Raw genomic sequence first — 11,111 nt, forward strand, 5'->3', positions numbered from 1 at the left:
TCAGTTAAAACAATTATTTTGTGTATAAGTTATAATGCGGCAGATATCAGTGACGCCGGTGTCGTTCCTCATATACCGCGGTCATAAATCAGTTTTATTTTTAAATCAAAAAGCAACTGTATGACGAACGTGGCGTGATATATATAACAGTCGATCTGCTGAGACCAACAGACAAACTGACTGACTATAAACAAACAAAAAACTCGATTGCAATACATTGAACTTCCAGAACAATAGATCATTAGACCTATATTTTGGAACTGTCCCAAGTGCGGACACATTTAAATACAATTCCCGCAGATTATCACTACAATAGATTTGATCTGTACACCCTAGACAAAGATATATAATATTGTACAATGATTATCACATCCGATAAACCTATAACTATATACAAATCATACATTACCAATACAAAGTTGAGATCTTGTAAAGGAGATACAAGATTATTTTTATTTGAGAAAGACAGGTCACAGAAACAGATTATATGCAAATGATGGAACAAGGTCCGCTGCTGATATTATAAATTCAAGTTCAGTAAACATTTTTCATTTATTTGTTGGTGAAAGGTGCACGAGAAAACATCGAATACAATGACTACTATTCGGGTAAGCTTTTATTATCGTTCTAAAATTCTTATTTTGAATTAGTTTTTCTGTTAAACACGTCACAGAACGTTTAATTGCTTCAATGTGCTGCCAATCTTTATTGCAATTTTTCTTTTTATCGCAAATTTGAAAGAAGAATTTCAAACGGCTTTTCTGACGATTTTAGCCTTACAATCATTACCTACTAAACACATCGACTGCATGCAACTTAGTTTTATTTACCTAGATAATTGCGACAAAAAAGCTTGCGTTGTCAACGTTTTCTATTCGAATGATTTTCTGTTAGCACAAAATTTGCGAATACAAAAAGTACGAAAGTTCCCACTCGAATACAATGTCGTACTGTATTAGTATGTATTGTGCGGCCTTATGGTGCGATTTTAATGTAAAAACTATGAAGTCATTACAGGTCTGTTATAATAACGCACTTAGAAAGATTTTAAGACGCTCAAGGAGCTGTAGTGCTAGTGCTATGTTTGTTGATAACCATGTTCCCTCCTTCTATGAGTACATTCGGAAATCAATTTTTTGTCTCAAAACAAAAATTGAAAAAAGCTGTAATACTTTAATTAGGCCTACATGTGTTTTTTTCTCGTATTCTAAAAGATACAAAGTTGCATAGAAAATGGATAGAACTTTTGTATATATAATCTCATGTATACTTTTACGTGTGTTAACTAGTATCAGTATAGCCATAATAATGTGTTGTTTTGTAAACTATAGTAATCAATAATATAATAATGTCTACAGTCTACATCCAATAAATCCCAAAACATAGTCCACATGTATTTTAAGAGGCAGTATATGTCAACAAATAATTATTAGTCCTCTCTCCATCACATCACAGCCACTGATCATCAACTGGGCCCTCTGGGAGACCAGTCTTTGACTGAAGAGGTTACCCAGTATAAATATAAATTTCTATCAATCAATCAATGACGGTTGTCACATAATGCTTTGTACTATTTTTTATTGTATTTATATGGTTCATATGGACAGTTTGTCTGAAATAAAGTTGAATTGATTGATTGAATATGTTTGTATTCGTTTACAGACCATTCTATTTTTAGCTGTTTGCATTGCGGCGGCGTCGAGTATGCCAACAAAGCAAACGTCGACCGCACCACCGACTACACCTGCGCCAAAACCATGTACATCTCCTCCAAAATGGGAAGGACGAGCAAGTGAATATGACCATAAACAAGGAATCAACAATCGATTTTTGATCAGCTTTGATGGCGAATCCAAAATGAAGAGATTCATCGAGGAGAGAAAATCGTTCATGCCCGGAAAGAGGTAACCTAATAATTAGAGGCTGGGTTCCCCACTTGTGAGTGAGTTGACCAATCACAGTTCAAATGATTACTCGCGTCGTGATTGGTCAAAATACTTTACGTTCTTACGTAGACACATACAATATGAAATGACTTTGTTCCATGACAAGTTTTTTTTGGCAGTGTAGTGATTTGCAGTGTAGTGATCTTGATTGTTTTTAATAACTAGATTTAAGACGGATATAATTATATTTTGGATGTGCATAGCTTTACAAAATCCGATCTTAACTAGGTAATTCAGAGTTTTTCGGAACTAGAGATAGATGACATGTGTTGCCTCTGGCCGGATGAAAGGGGTTACCTATACATGTATAGATGTTGTGCCGCTGCACAATAATTAAAAGATGAAGGTGTAAGCAAAATGACCGGCTACAATTACTTTGGCTACATGCAGTGTTTGGTGAAGGCATGGTGAAGTACATTTGGCACATGTCTTGAACTGTTTTGGTGTTGCACATACTTTTGTGTTATGGTCCTGTGCTAGGAGGATGGCTGTAGTTGATGAATGATTCAACTATGAACTTGTCTTGATGAAAATCATAATTAGAATTGTCCTAAATATTAAAAACCTAACCCTCTAAATAATCTCTCTCAAACTAAAAAATCTCAGTAGAGAATCGATATAGCCCACTGAGAAATTCAAAAGCCCCTATCGTATCAAATTAGGTTATACAGAAGTGTATATATATATATATATATATATATATAAATCATACTGTAAATTATAGAAACAGTGCTCATATTCGGAACATGATCTCATAATCGCGTCGAGCATAGCTCATTGGCGAAAGTTCCGTATTTTTTAGTTGTATGAAAAAATGTCTCTGGCGGGATTCGAACCTGCAACCTCTCGCTTACAGGGCGAGTATCATACCACTAGACCACAGAGCCATGTATGGTATTATCACAGATTTTCACCCACCAGATACATTCTCTCATACAACAAACGCCCTCACAATCAGTGGAGGCTTAACGAGTCAGAATAAATTCCAACTTTAATTCGCAACGGTTTTTTAAATAATATTGTGTATATGTAAATCAATGATGTTGCGTAGCACTGTGTAAATTATATATTAATCATACTGTAAATTATAGAAACGGTGCTCATATTCGCAACATGATATCTCATAATCGCGTCGAGCATAGCTCATTGGCGAAAGTTCCGTATTTTTTAGTTGTATGAAAAAATGTCTCTGGCTGGATTCGAACCTGCAACCTCTCGCTTATGAATGATGATTACTCTTATAACAAAATAACCGCACAATAATATATACAACGCGAGTTTCCGGCCAGGAAAATAAAACAGATGCTAAGTTAGTGACGATTATCGGTAACATGTGACACTGTATTACAGAATGTGTCCATGAAACTGGGAAAATCAGTTCATATGCGGGGATACAGTAGAGAAAATAATGTATTTCTATATATTTTTTTAACAGATTTTTTGAATACATCCAGGACTACACCAAGAATATCCAATACAAGATCAACAAGAGCTACAACCAATGCACCGTTGATAAGCTGAATACCCCATGGCAAAACCATACCATCCCGGTCAATGCTACCCTGGAGGACCAGTACACCATGGGTGATGTTTCGGAACAATTTCATGTGCAGGAGTGGTCCGACAGAATACCTGGACATAAGAGTAGGTTCACACTAGATTTAATCTTTGTTCATATTAGGAGGCGAGCCGAAAACTAAACGAATTGACTAATCGGAAGCGATGAATTATTTGAAACGTCGCTTATGATTGGTCTGAACATAAGATATTATAGTTCACTATATAATATCTCTATGGTCTGAATTCGTTTACGTTCGTCCGTGTGTGAGCCAAGATTTATGGGCGATGCTATGATTTTATGGTACAAGAGTACGGATAAAAAAAAACCAAGGAACCGTACATTTAAATAATACGACGCGTAAAAAGAGTTCGTGTATCCATATACATCATATTTTACGGCAGTCGTTGTTGTAAAGATATACATAGTAAACGCGTTCGACAAAGAACAGTGTAAACAAATATCAACATTTATCTTTGTCAACTTAAGCTCTGTCTACACTTATCAACAAAAAAGTGTGATGTGCCCAAATATGGTAGTGATATGCCCTCATCATGTCCATATATAATTTAACCATACAGATATTAGGCATACAGTGATCATTTTATCAAGCAGAGGCCTGGGGTTTTCCCTCTACAATATTTTGTATATTTTTCTACAATATTTGCGTATAATTATCTATTTCCAGAGGAAGCATGGATTGGCGCATTTACGGTAAAAAATTGCTGGCCTGTCTTTGAGGTGTTCACCTACAACGACCCAGAGGACGAGTACAGTGTGTCCACCTCAACCCGGTTCTTTGACCTGACCGTTGGAATTAAAGACATGAGTGTGTTTACGCCGCCAGACATCTGTAATAAGGCTCTCAAGGAATTTGAGGAGAGAGATGAATCTTTCGTTAACAATGTTGTAGAATTTTTCAAGAAAATGTTTACATCCTGGTCAATCTAGGATTACACGAATAATCAATTCGTATATAATAAAAATATTAGTAACATAATGATCAAATTTTAGATCATCAAAATGTGTTTAAAATTAATATTTACCTTCACCAACGTTAAGCAGATATACTGTATTAATGTGTAGTGAATTCATAATAAAAAAAAAGTTAAACTGATAAAATGTCTGTTTTGAATTTTTTTTTCAAATTGTGTGCTGACATAATGCCAAGAATTATAATTTTGACACATTGAATAATTTATCACTTGTGATTGGTCAAATCCCTTGTGTTGCGCTACGTCTTTGTGCTGTGTGTCCAGTGGGAACCACGTATTACCACTTGGATGCAACACTGGGATATAAGCGCACTGCAAGTAAGTAATTTAACCAATCCGAACGCAACGATCATCCAAACTGCCGCTTGTGATTGGTCAACTCACTTGTGTAGTACCATGGAGTAATAATTAGAAGTACTCCATGGTAGTACCTACATTGTTTTGTTCCATTCAAGTTTTTTGAGTAATTGAGCTTAAAGCTTGGTTCACACTAGGAAGCAACGCAAGAGTGTTGACCAATAACAAGCGACAGTGCCAATAATTTATCACTTGTGATTGGTCAAATCCCTTGTGTTGCGCTACGTCGTTGTGCTGTGTGTCCAGTGGGAACCACGTATTACCACTTGGATGCAACACTGGGATATAAGCGCACTGCAAGTAAGTAATTTAACCAATCAGAACGCAACGATCATCCAAACTGCCGCTTGTGATTGGTCAACTCACTTGTGTAGTACCATGGAGTAATAATTAGAAGTACTCCATGGTAGTACCTACATTGTTTTGTTCCATTCAAGTTTTTTGAGTAATTGAGCTTAAAGCTTGGTTCACACTAGGAAGCAACGCAAGAGTGTTGACCAATAACAAGCGACAGTGCGAATAATAGATCGCTTGTGATTGGTCAACTCGCTTAGTTGCATTACATCCTTGTGCTGCGTCTCTAGTGGGAAACAAGGACAAAGACTTTTTTTAAGTGTTGGTTTTTGTGAGTAAAAATACAGTATATTCAGATTGTAAATTTCAAAATACTGTATAGTGAATGTATTTTTGCAATGCGTATGGTATAAAAACTTAACAAATGCTATTACAATAATTATTGTCTTTATTTCTCATCCAGTACCCTTGCTATAATAAACGATTTACCATCCTTTTCAATCACATTACAGGTGTCAAGGTAATTTGCATTAGATGCACGTGTCTGTTTAAATAATTTATCTTTATCTGCATCAGACCCAGAATTGACAGTTTTTGAAAGTTTATGAAAGTAGTCCCTGGGAGCAGGCGTAGTAATCTGGAAACTAAAGCTGAGAGAACAGCCCTTTACCACCTCCGTGTGGTGCCTCATTCCAACATACCAAAAAAGTAATTCCCCTTAAAAATGAATAATAGTAATTCTTTTTTATAAATAATCAAATTAACACAAATATACAAATAGGTTATTATTCAAAATTTAAAAACAAAAGTTGTCTAGTCCTTACCTGGGTACAAAGTAAACACAATAGGCTTTGACCATTTCAATTCTCCCTCTTCCGAGATTGGCCATGACAGACTCCAATTTTTTACCCCAGAAAACTGCAAAAACATACAGTAAGCAACATGAGGGCTGTAGGCACCAAAACCTGACCACTTTTTCACAGAGGACTTTGGCAACCCAGTGGCTTGAACAGAGATTGTTCCCCTTTCTTACGAAATCCGTACCACTTTATTTCTCGTGGCTACATGGGCGGAATGCGAATATAGAAAAATGAAATCTCACCTGTGCAGATATGAATGTGTCACATGTTTCATCCAGGTGGGGTGAGACACCTGTGTTCTCTGTTCCGATAAAAATATTTAAATTTGGATGTGAAGAATTGATGTGCGGCTCTGCAGTGTAAACATCTTTGAATAAGAAGTAGGGTGCCCTCACATTATTCATCAGTTCCTGAAAGAAAGTTAAGTACATTATTTTAGAGAGACAATTAGGTTTGTGTGTACGCACTTTGGTATTATATTCCTGATTCAATGTCTGAGGGCAGCAAACAGACAATTCAGATACTGTATTAATTTACCCTTAATAAAAATTTACTTACTTGCATATATTTTAAGTTTTCTGGAGTTTGTAAATTCATGTATCCCGCCATACACTCCAAGCCTTCAAATTTGTTTCTCTTATTAATATTTCTTAAAGAAATATTCTCTTGTGCCTGAAAAAAATTAAATGAACATAATTTTATTTCAGTGTTTATACTCAGAAAAGATTAATTGAATTCAATAATACTGAGGTACAGTAGGATTAATACTAATAAAAAAAAGAGAGAAAAAGGAGCTTATGAAGGTTCAAAACTAGGCCTGGTGGTTGTACACCAAACATACAGTATTTTTATAGAGTTCTGCGGTGCAACGTCACAACGAAAGATGGCGCTGCGTGGTTGCTACTATGTTGATAAACACATATAGATCGGTGTTTCTATCAAATTATGTATCTTAGCTTGCTTTTTTTTTAACTTAAACTGTAGTTGAAAAATAAATAGATTATTCAAAACGAATATTTAGTGATATTTTGAAATTTTAGTTCGTTTTTATTGAAAATTATTACGTTTTAAAATGACTACTTCAATAAGCCTATTCCAAACCATTGGTGACCTTGGAGTCACTCAGGCAGGTTGAACGCATTTTTTGGTTGGCTAGCAACCACGCAGCACCTCCTACCGTCCACGCAGTGCCACCTACTAGATTGATTTCAATATCTTACCTGCCAATCAAAATATTTAGCATCAGGATAGTTATAAATAATGGATTGACAGTTTAGTTCACCAAGCCCTGGCCAGTCTAGTGGTTGAAAGCAATAACAATAGAATTAAGTGCAGGCATAATAAAATACTCACGTTGTTATACATTGAATAACTAGTAGACTAGTACTAGTGTTTTGTATATCCTCTGGTATACCCTCCCCCTCCCCTCTTTAGAACATGTAATTTAGTCAACTTTGGGAGTGGGACTATACCCGGAGAAACCTTGGTTCAGGAAAAAAATGATTGGTAAGCATTTATTGTAAACCTCTTTTGAACTGACTAGAGAAAGGCCTACAGTACATCATGACCAAAAGAGACTATACCCGGGGATATACCTGTTTGTGAAATTAGACATAAAATAGGGGGTGGGATTAGACCAGAAGTGGGATTATACCCGAGGATATATTGCAATCTTTCCTTAAATGTCGTAACTTTTTTTTAAATTACCTCTCATTCCATCGGTTACCACAACAGGCTCTCCAGTGTTTACAATGTTTTTAAATTCTTCTGCATTTAAGTTGCTAACTCTTCTAATACTTTTGCTTGAACTCTTGCGGATAAATACTCTTTCTTCTGCAGCAATCCAATTTGGACACGGTAATAACATTGCATTTAAGACGTCTGGAAAAAAAATGGACTAAATTAAATACATGGGTACAATTCAAGAGTAACATTTTAAGATAAATAATTATCATGACAAGTTGGATGATGCATATAAAAAATTAATTCATAAATAATAAGAAAAACTAAATTTAAAGTTATTAATATAAATGTGATCACCATTAAAAATGAAATAGGCTTGAACTTTTTAAGTACTAATTATTAATATTATTTTATTAACTAATTATAAACTTGTCTTTCATTAAAAAGTAATTACTTCTGCTAGCAGCTATGCCTACTAAGTACTACTACTGTATTACTTAGCTACTACTAGCTAGCCTAGTATATTTGATGAATAAGTCTACCTACAGTACTACTACAACCACCAAAGTTTTACTACCCTAGGCCTAGTGGAGATCCGGCCTAGTTAGTACCTAATGCCTAGAACTTGCAATCAAAATTCAAAAACGTTTGTTAAAATGTTAGATATTTAATCTAGGCCTACCTTCTTTTAAGTAAGCAAATGTTTCCACAACATCGACACCAATTATGAATGAGGACGTCGAAGCTATAAAAGGTAGTGTGATATTCCAGAATACAAATAATGCGATTGGAAAACTTAGGCCTAGTAATATTGCCACCTTCGGTTCAACTGGTTGGATGTGCCCCGGTTGCAGTGCCGAACTCTTCTTGCCTTTCATTATTAATATTAGACTGGGGGCCTAGCTATTTTCAAACTGGTTATATTCACGCTTATTCTTAAATTAAGTCTAATTTACACAAATCATGACTAAAAATCACTTATACTGGCCCAAACTATATACAAATAGATAGACGCTAAAACAACTTTTTATGCAGTAAACCTATATTATGCAACACAAACAAACATGTGTGAAACAAGACAACGCCCTCATTGTTGACATTCATTTATTTCCACAGAGCATGCGTGAAAGAAAATTAATGGCGGAGATGGTCACGTGACGTACGACCTCTTTCATGTGAATTTCACATTGCGACGCAATCATGCCAGTAAGTAGGATAAAATTTTACAAATTTAGCACATTTTAAACCCATATTTGTTGATTTTTTCAAGGCCATCATATTTAATAAATGTTACTCTTTCTGTATGTGAATTTACAGCATTATATTCTTTCTGAAAATAGAGTATAGAATAAATCTTTATGAACATGTTTTAAACTTGTGGTAATGCGTGTTTTGCGCTAGGCTACAAATACACGCTAGCCATGCCACCAGTGTGGTGGGTGATCGATAGTGCCTTCCGTACGTACGTACGTACCAGCTTAGTTAGGCCAGACTGAAACTTCTATCTAAACCTATTTATAAAATAACAAAACGTGTGATATATACGTTGAGGATCAAGCTTTTAAATCTTTACAGGGTTAAATGTTTAGGGCTGGGCCTATTAATAATAGTTTTTAGGCTTGGTTTATTCTTTACTCAATGGTTTTATGGAGAGAGAGAGGGGCAAGAGAGGGAGGGCAGCAGATTTTTTATTGAATTGACAATATTTTGGTTGCACAACATATGGAAATTACAACCAAACAATGTTGACTTTGATTGTTTTGATATTTTCATCATTTAAATAGTATTTATTCAACTTTGTTGCTAAAAACAATAATTAATTGTTTAAACTTAATTAAAATCACGATCCAGAATTACAAAAATGGTAAGATTGAAGAAATATGAAGAATCAGTATTCAAATATTTGAATATTTTATTTTGTTTTGTACTTCTTTAACTGAATATAGTGCTTATATGTAACAGTAGTAGTAACTAGTACTTGGTTTTTTTTATTATTTAATGTAATCCGTGAAAACATTAATTTACTTTATTTTTATTTTACTTAGCTCGCCAAAGATTTGTTGAACCCAAGCCTGGAGTGTGAGAAAAGAAGGCACAAAAAGAAGAGATTAGTGCAAAGTCCTAACTCCTACTTTATGGATGTTAAGTGCCCAGGTAAAACAACGTAAATTACTCTGCAATACCGAAAAAAGAAAATCTGATTTCAATTTAAAGTCCTTGCCTTGTCTTTTGAAAATCATAGGTGTGCTACAAATTCCACATCTCAATACATTCAGGGGTGCTGTTTGTATTGTGGCGTGTAGAAGTTTACCAAATTAAGGGGTGTTGTAAATCGCACTCCTCAAGGGCAGTTTAGGAGTGTGTTAGGTGAGTGATCGCACTCACTCGCTCTAAAAGACAAAGCCTGGGACAGAATTTGTTTTAAAATGGAGTGTACAGTACATTAGATTGTTGGGTGCTACTGTACTTTCCCACCAAATCTCTTGAGCTTACCCAATTTAAAAACATTCACCCGCTGCGCGGTGGTGATGGTGAGTGACCCTGAAGTCTTATGCCCAATTTTAGGTGCGAAACTGCAGTAGCACCGATTGTTGCAGGTTACTTTACTTTCAAATGTGGCTTTGTACAACCACTCATCTAACCATCACTACATAAAAAGCTCTCACTAACTGTATTACTTATTTGTATATACTTTTTCTTTTTTAGGCTGTTACAAAATTACAACTGTGTTTAGTCATGCACAAACAGTGGTGTTGTGTGTTGGTTGCTCCACGGTCCTTTGCCAGCCTACAGGAGGCAAGGCTAGGCTAACAGAAGGTAATTTTAATCGCTTTCTGTAACTATTTCTGCTCTAATTTGTAGCCTCCATTTTCTATTTGTATATCTTTGTGAACTCTGTGTTTAATTGAGAATGTGAGTTCAGCTCACAATCTTTTTTGGAAAAGGCAACATGTTTTTTTTTTATTTTTCATTTCATTATGTGCTACATGTTTAGTTGTTGTTATGAGATGAATGTTTGCATTTTACAATGTTTTTTTTTTTTTTAGGCTGCTCCTTCAGAAGGAAAGCCCATTGAGTGAACAACGACTGGGAGAAGGTGTACAGCATGTGTTACATAGACCTAAGGAGCCATTCTCATAACACTTAAAATAGCAGCAACACAACTAATAACAACAATCAGTTGATGGTATAATTATGTAAAATATAAAAAAATATCAAAAAGGCTCGTGTATTTGTTGAATATTCATCAGTTACATTTACAAAGAATTAATAAATGCTGTGAGCCTTTTCCTCAAACTACTTGTTTGGTATTTTTTGTTAGTGAGCTTTTGATTTGGAACAACTTATGTCATGTTAATTTATTATGTTCATTCGGGGAAGTTTGGATGCGCTTCCTCCTATTATTTCTCGACACAGA

The 11,111-nt window shown here is 35.1% G+C and overlaps 3 protein-coding genes and 1 non-coding gene across 5 annotated transcripts; 2 read left to right on the forward strand and 2 right to left on the reverse strand.

Annotated features, from left to right (window-relative positions):
• Nucleotides 1–451: 451 nt before the first annotated feature.
• Nucleotides 452–4,626, forward strand: LOC140040922 (mammalian ependymin-related protein 1-like). The gene is made up of 4 exons (XM_072087200.1): nt 452–608; nt 1,663–1,904; nt 3,382–3,590; nt 4,193–4,626. Exons 1-4 carry the CDS (start codon nt 594–596, stop codon nt 4,453–4,455), a joined length of 729 nt encoding a protein of 242 aa, XP_071943301.1. The 5' UTR covers nt 452–593; the 3' UTR covers nt 4,456–4,626.
• Nucleotides 2,762–2,833, reverse strand: Trnat-ugu (transfer RNA threonine (anticodon UGU)). The gene has a single exon. It is a non-coding gene; the product is annotated as a tRNA-Thr (tRNA).
• Nucleotides 4,627–5,573: 947 nt separating the features above from the next.
• Nucleotides 5,574–8,812, reverse strand: LOC140040924 (uncharacterized). Of its 2 annotated transcripts, XM_072087205.1 has the most exons (8): nt 8,758–8,812; nt 8,376–8,438; nt 7,718–7,891; nt 7,231–7,307; nt 6,569–6,682; nt 6,253–6,420; nt 5,975–6,068; nt 5,574–5,867 (listed from the first exon to the last, which is right to left on the reverse strand). In XM_072087205.1, exons 1-8 carry the CDS (start codon nt 8,795–8,797, stop codon nt 5,599–5,601), a joined length of 999 nt encoding a protein of 332 aa, XP_071943306.1. In that variant the 5' UTR covers nt 8,798–8,812; the 3' UTR covers nt 5,574–5,598. The 2 variants fall into 2 exon arrangements, with proteins under 2 accessions (XP_071943306.1, XP_071943305.1); XM_072087204.1 differs by lacking the exon at nt 8,758–8,812 and having other exon boundaries at nt 8,376–8,734.
• Nucleotides 8,813–8,833: 21 nt separating this feature from the next.
• Nucleotides 8,834–10,990, forward strand: LOC140040925 (small ribosomal subunit protein eS27-like). Its single transcript, XM_072087206.1, has 4 exons — nt 8,834–8,899; nt 9,739–9,847; nt 10,400–10,510; nt 10,741–10,990. Exons 1-4 carry the CDS (start codon nt 8,894–8,896, stop codon nt 10,767–10,769), a joined length of 255 nt encoding a protein of 84 aa, XP_071943307.1. The 5' UTR covers nt 8,834–8,893; the 3' UTR covers nt 10,770–10,990.
• Nucleotides 10,991–11,111: the final 121 nt, after the last annotated feature.

Source organism: Antedon mediterranea, chromosome 2, assembly GCF_964355755.1.
Source record: "Antedon mediterranea chromosome 2, ecAntMedi1.1, whole genome shotgun sequence".
NCBI lineage: Eukaryota > Metazoa > Echinodermata > Crinoidea > Comatulida > Antedonidae > Antedon > Antedon mediterranea.

What these genes read in the sequence shown, in the direction of transcription:
- LOC140040924 (XM_072087204.1), bottom strand. Translation starts at nt 8,571, where the DNA reads ATGAAAGGCAAGAAGAGTTCGGCACTGCAACCGGGGCACATCCAACCA. An exon ending in ATTTGCTTACTTAAAAGAAG is followed by an intron (nt 7,892 to 8,375) that starts GTAGGCCTAGAT and finishes TTTTTTTTCCAG; the next exon opens with ACGTCTTAAATGCAATGTTA. An exon ending in CTAAATATTTTGATTGGCAG is followed by an intron (nt 6,683 to 7,230) that starts GTAAGATATTGA and finishes AATTTTTTTCAG; the next exon opens with GCACAAGAGAATATTTCTTT.
- LOC140040922 (XM_072087200.1), top strand. An exon ending in TCGTTCATGCCCGGAAAGAG is followed by an intron (nt 1,905 to 3,381) that starts GTAACCTAATAA and finishes TTTTTTTAACAG; the next exon opens with ATTTTTTGAATACATCCAGG. An exon ending in CAGAATACCTGGACATAAGA is followed by an intron (nt 3,591 to 4,192) that starts GTAGGTTCACAC and finishes ATCTATTTCCAG; the next exon opens with AGGAAGCATGGATTGGCGCA.
- LOC140040925 (XM_072087206.1), top strand. An exon ending in TATGGATGTTAAGTGCCCAG is followed by an intron (nt 9,848 to 10,399) that starts GTAAAACAACGT and finishes TTTCTTTTTTAG; the next exon opens with GCTGTTACAAAATTACAACT. An exon ending in CAAGGCTAGGCTAACAGAAG is followed by an intron (nt 10,511 to 10,740) that starts GTAATTTTAATC and finishes TTTTTTTTTTAG; the next exon opens with GCTGCTCCTTCAGAAGGAAA.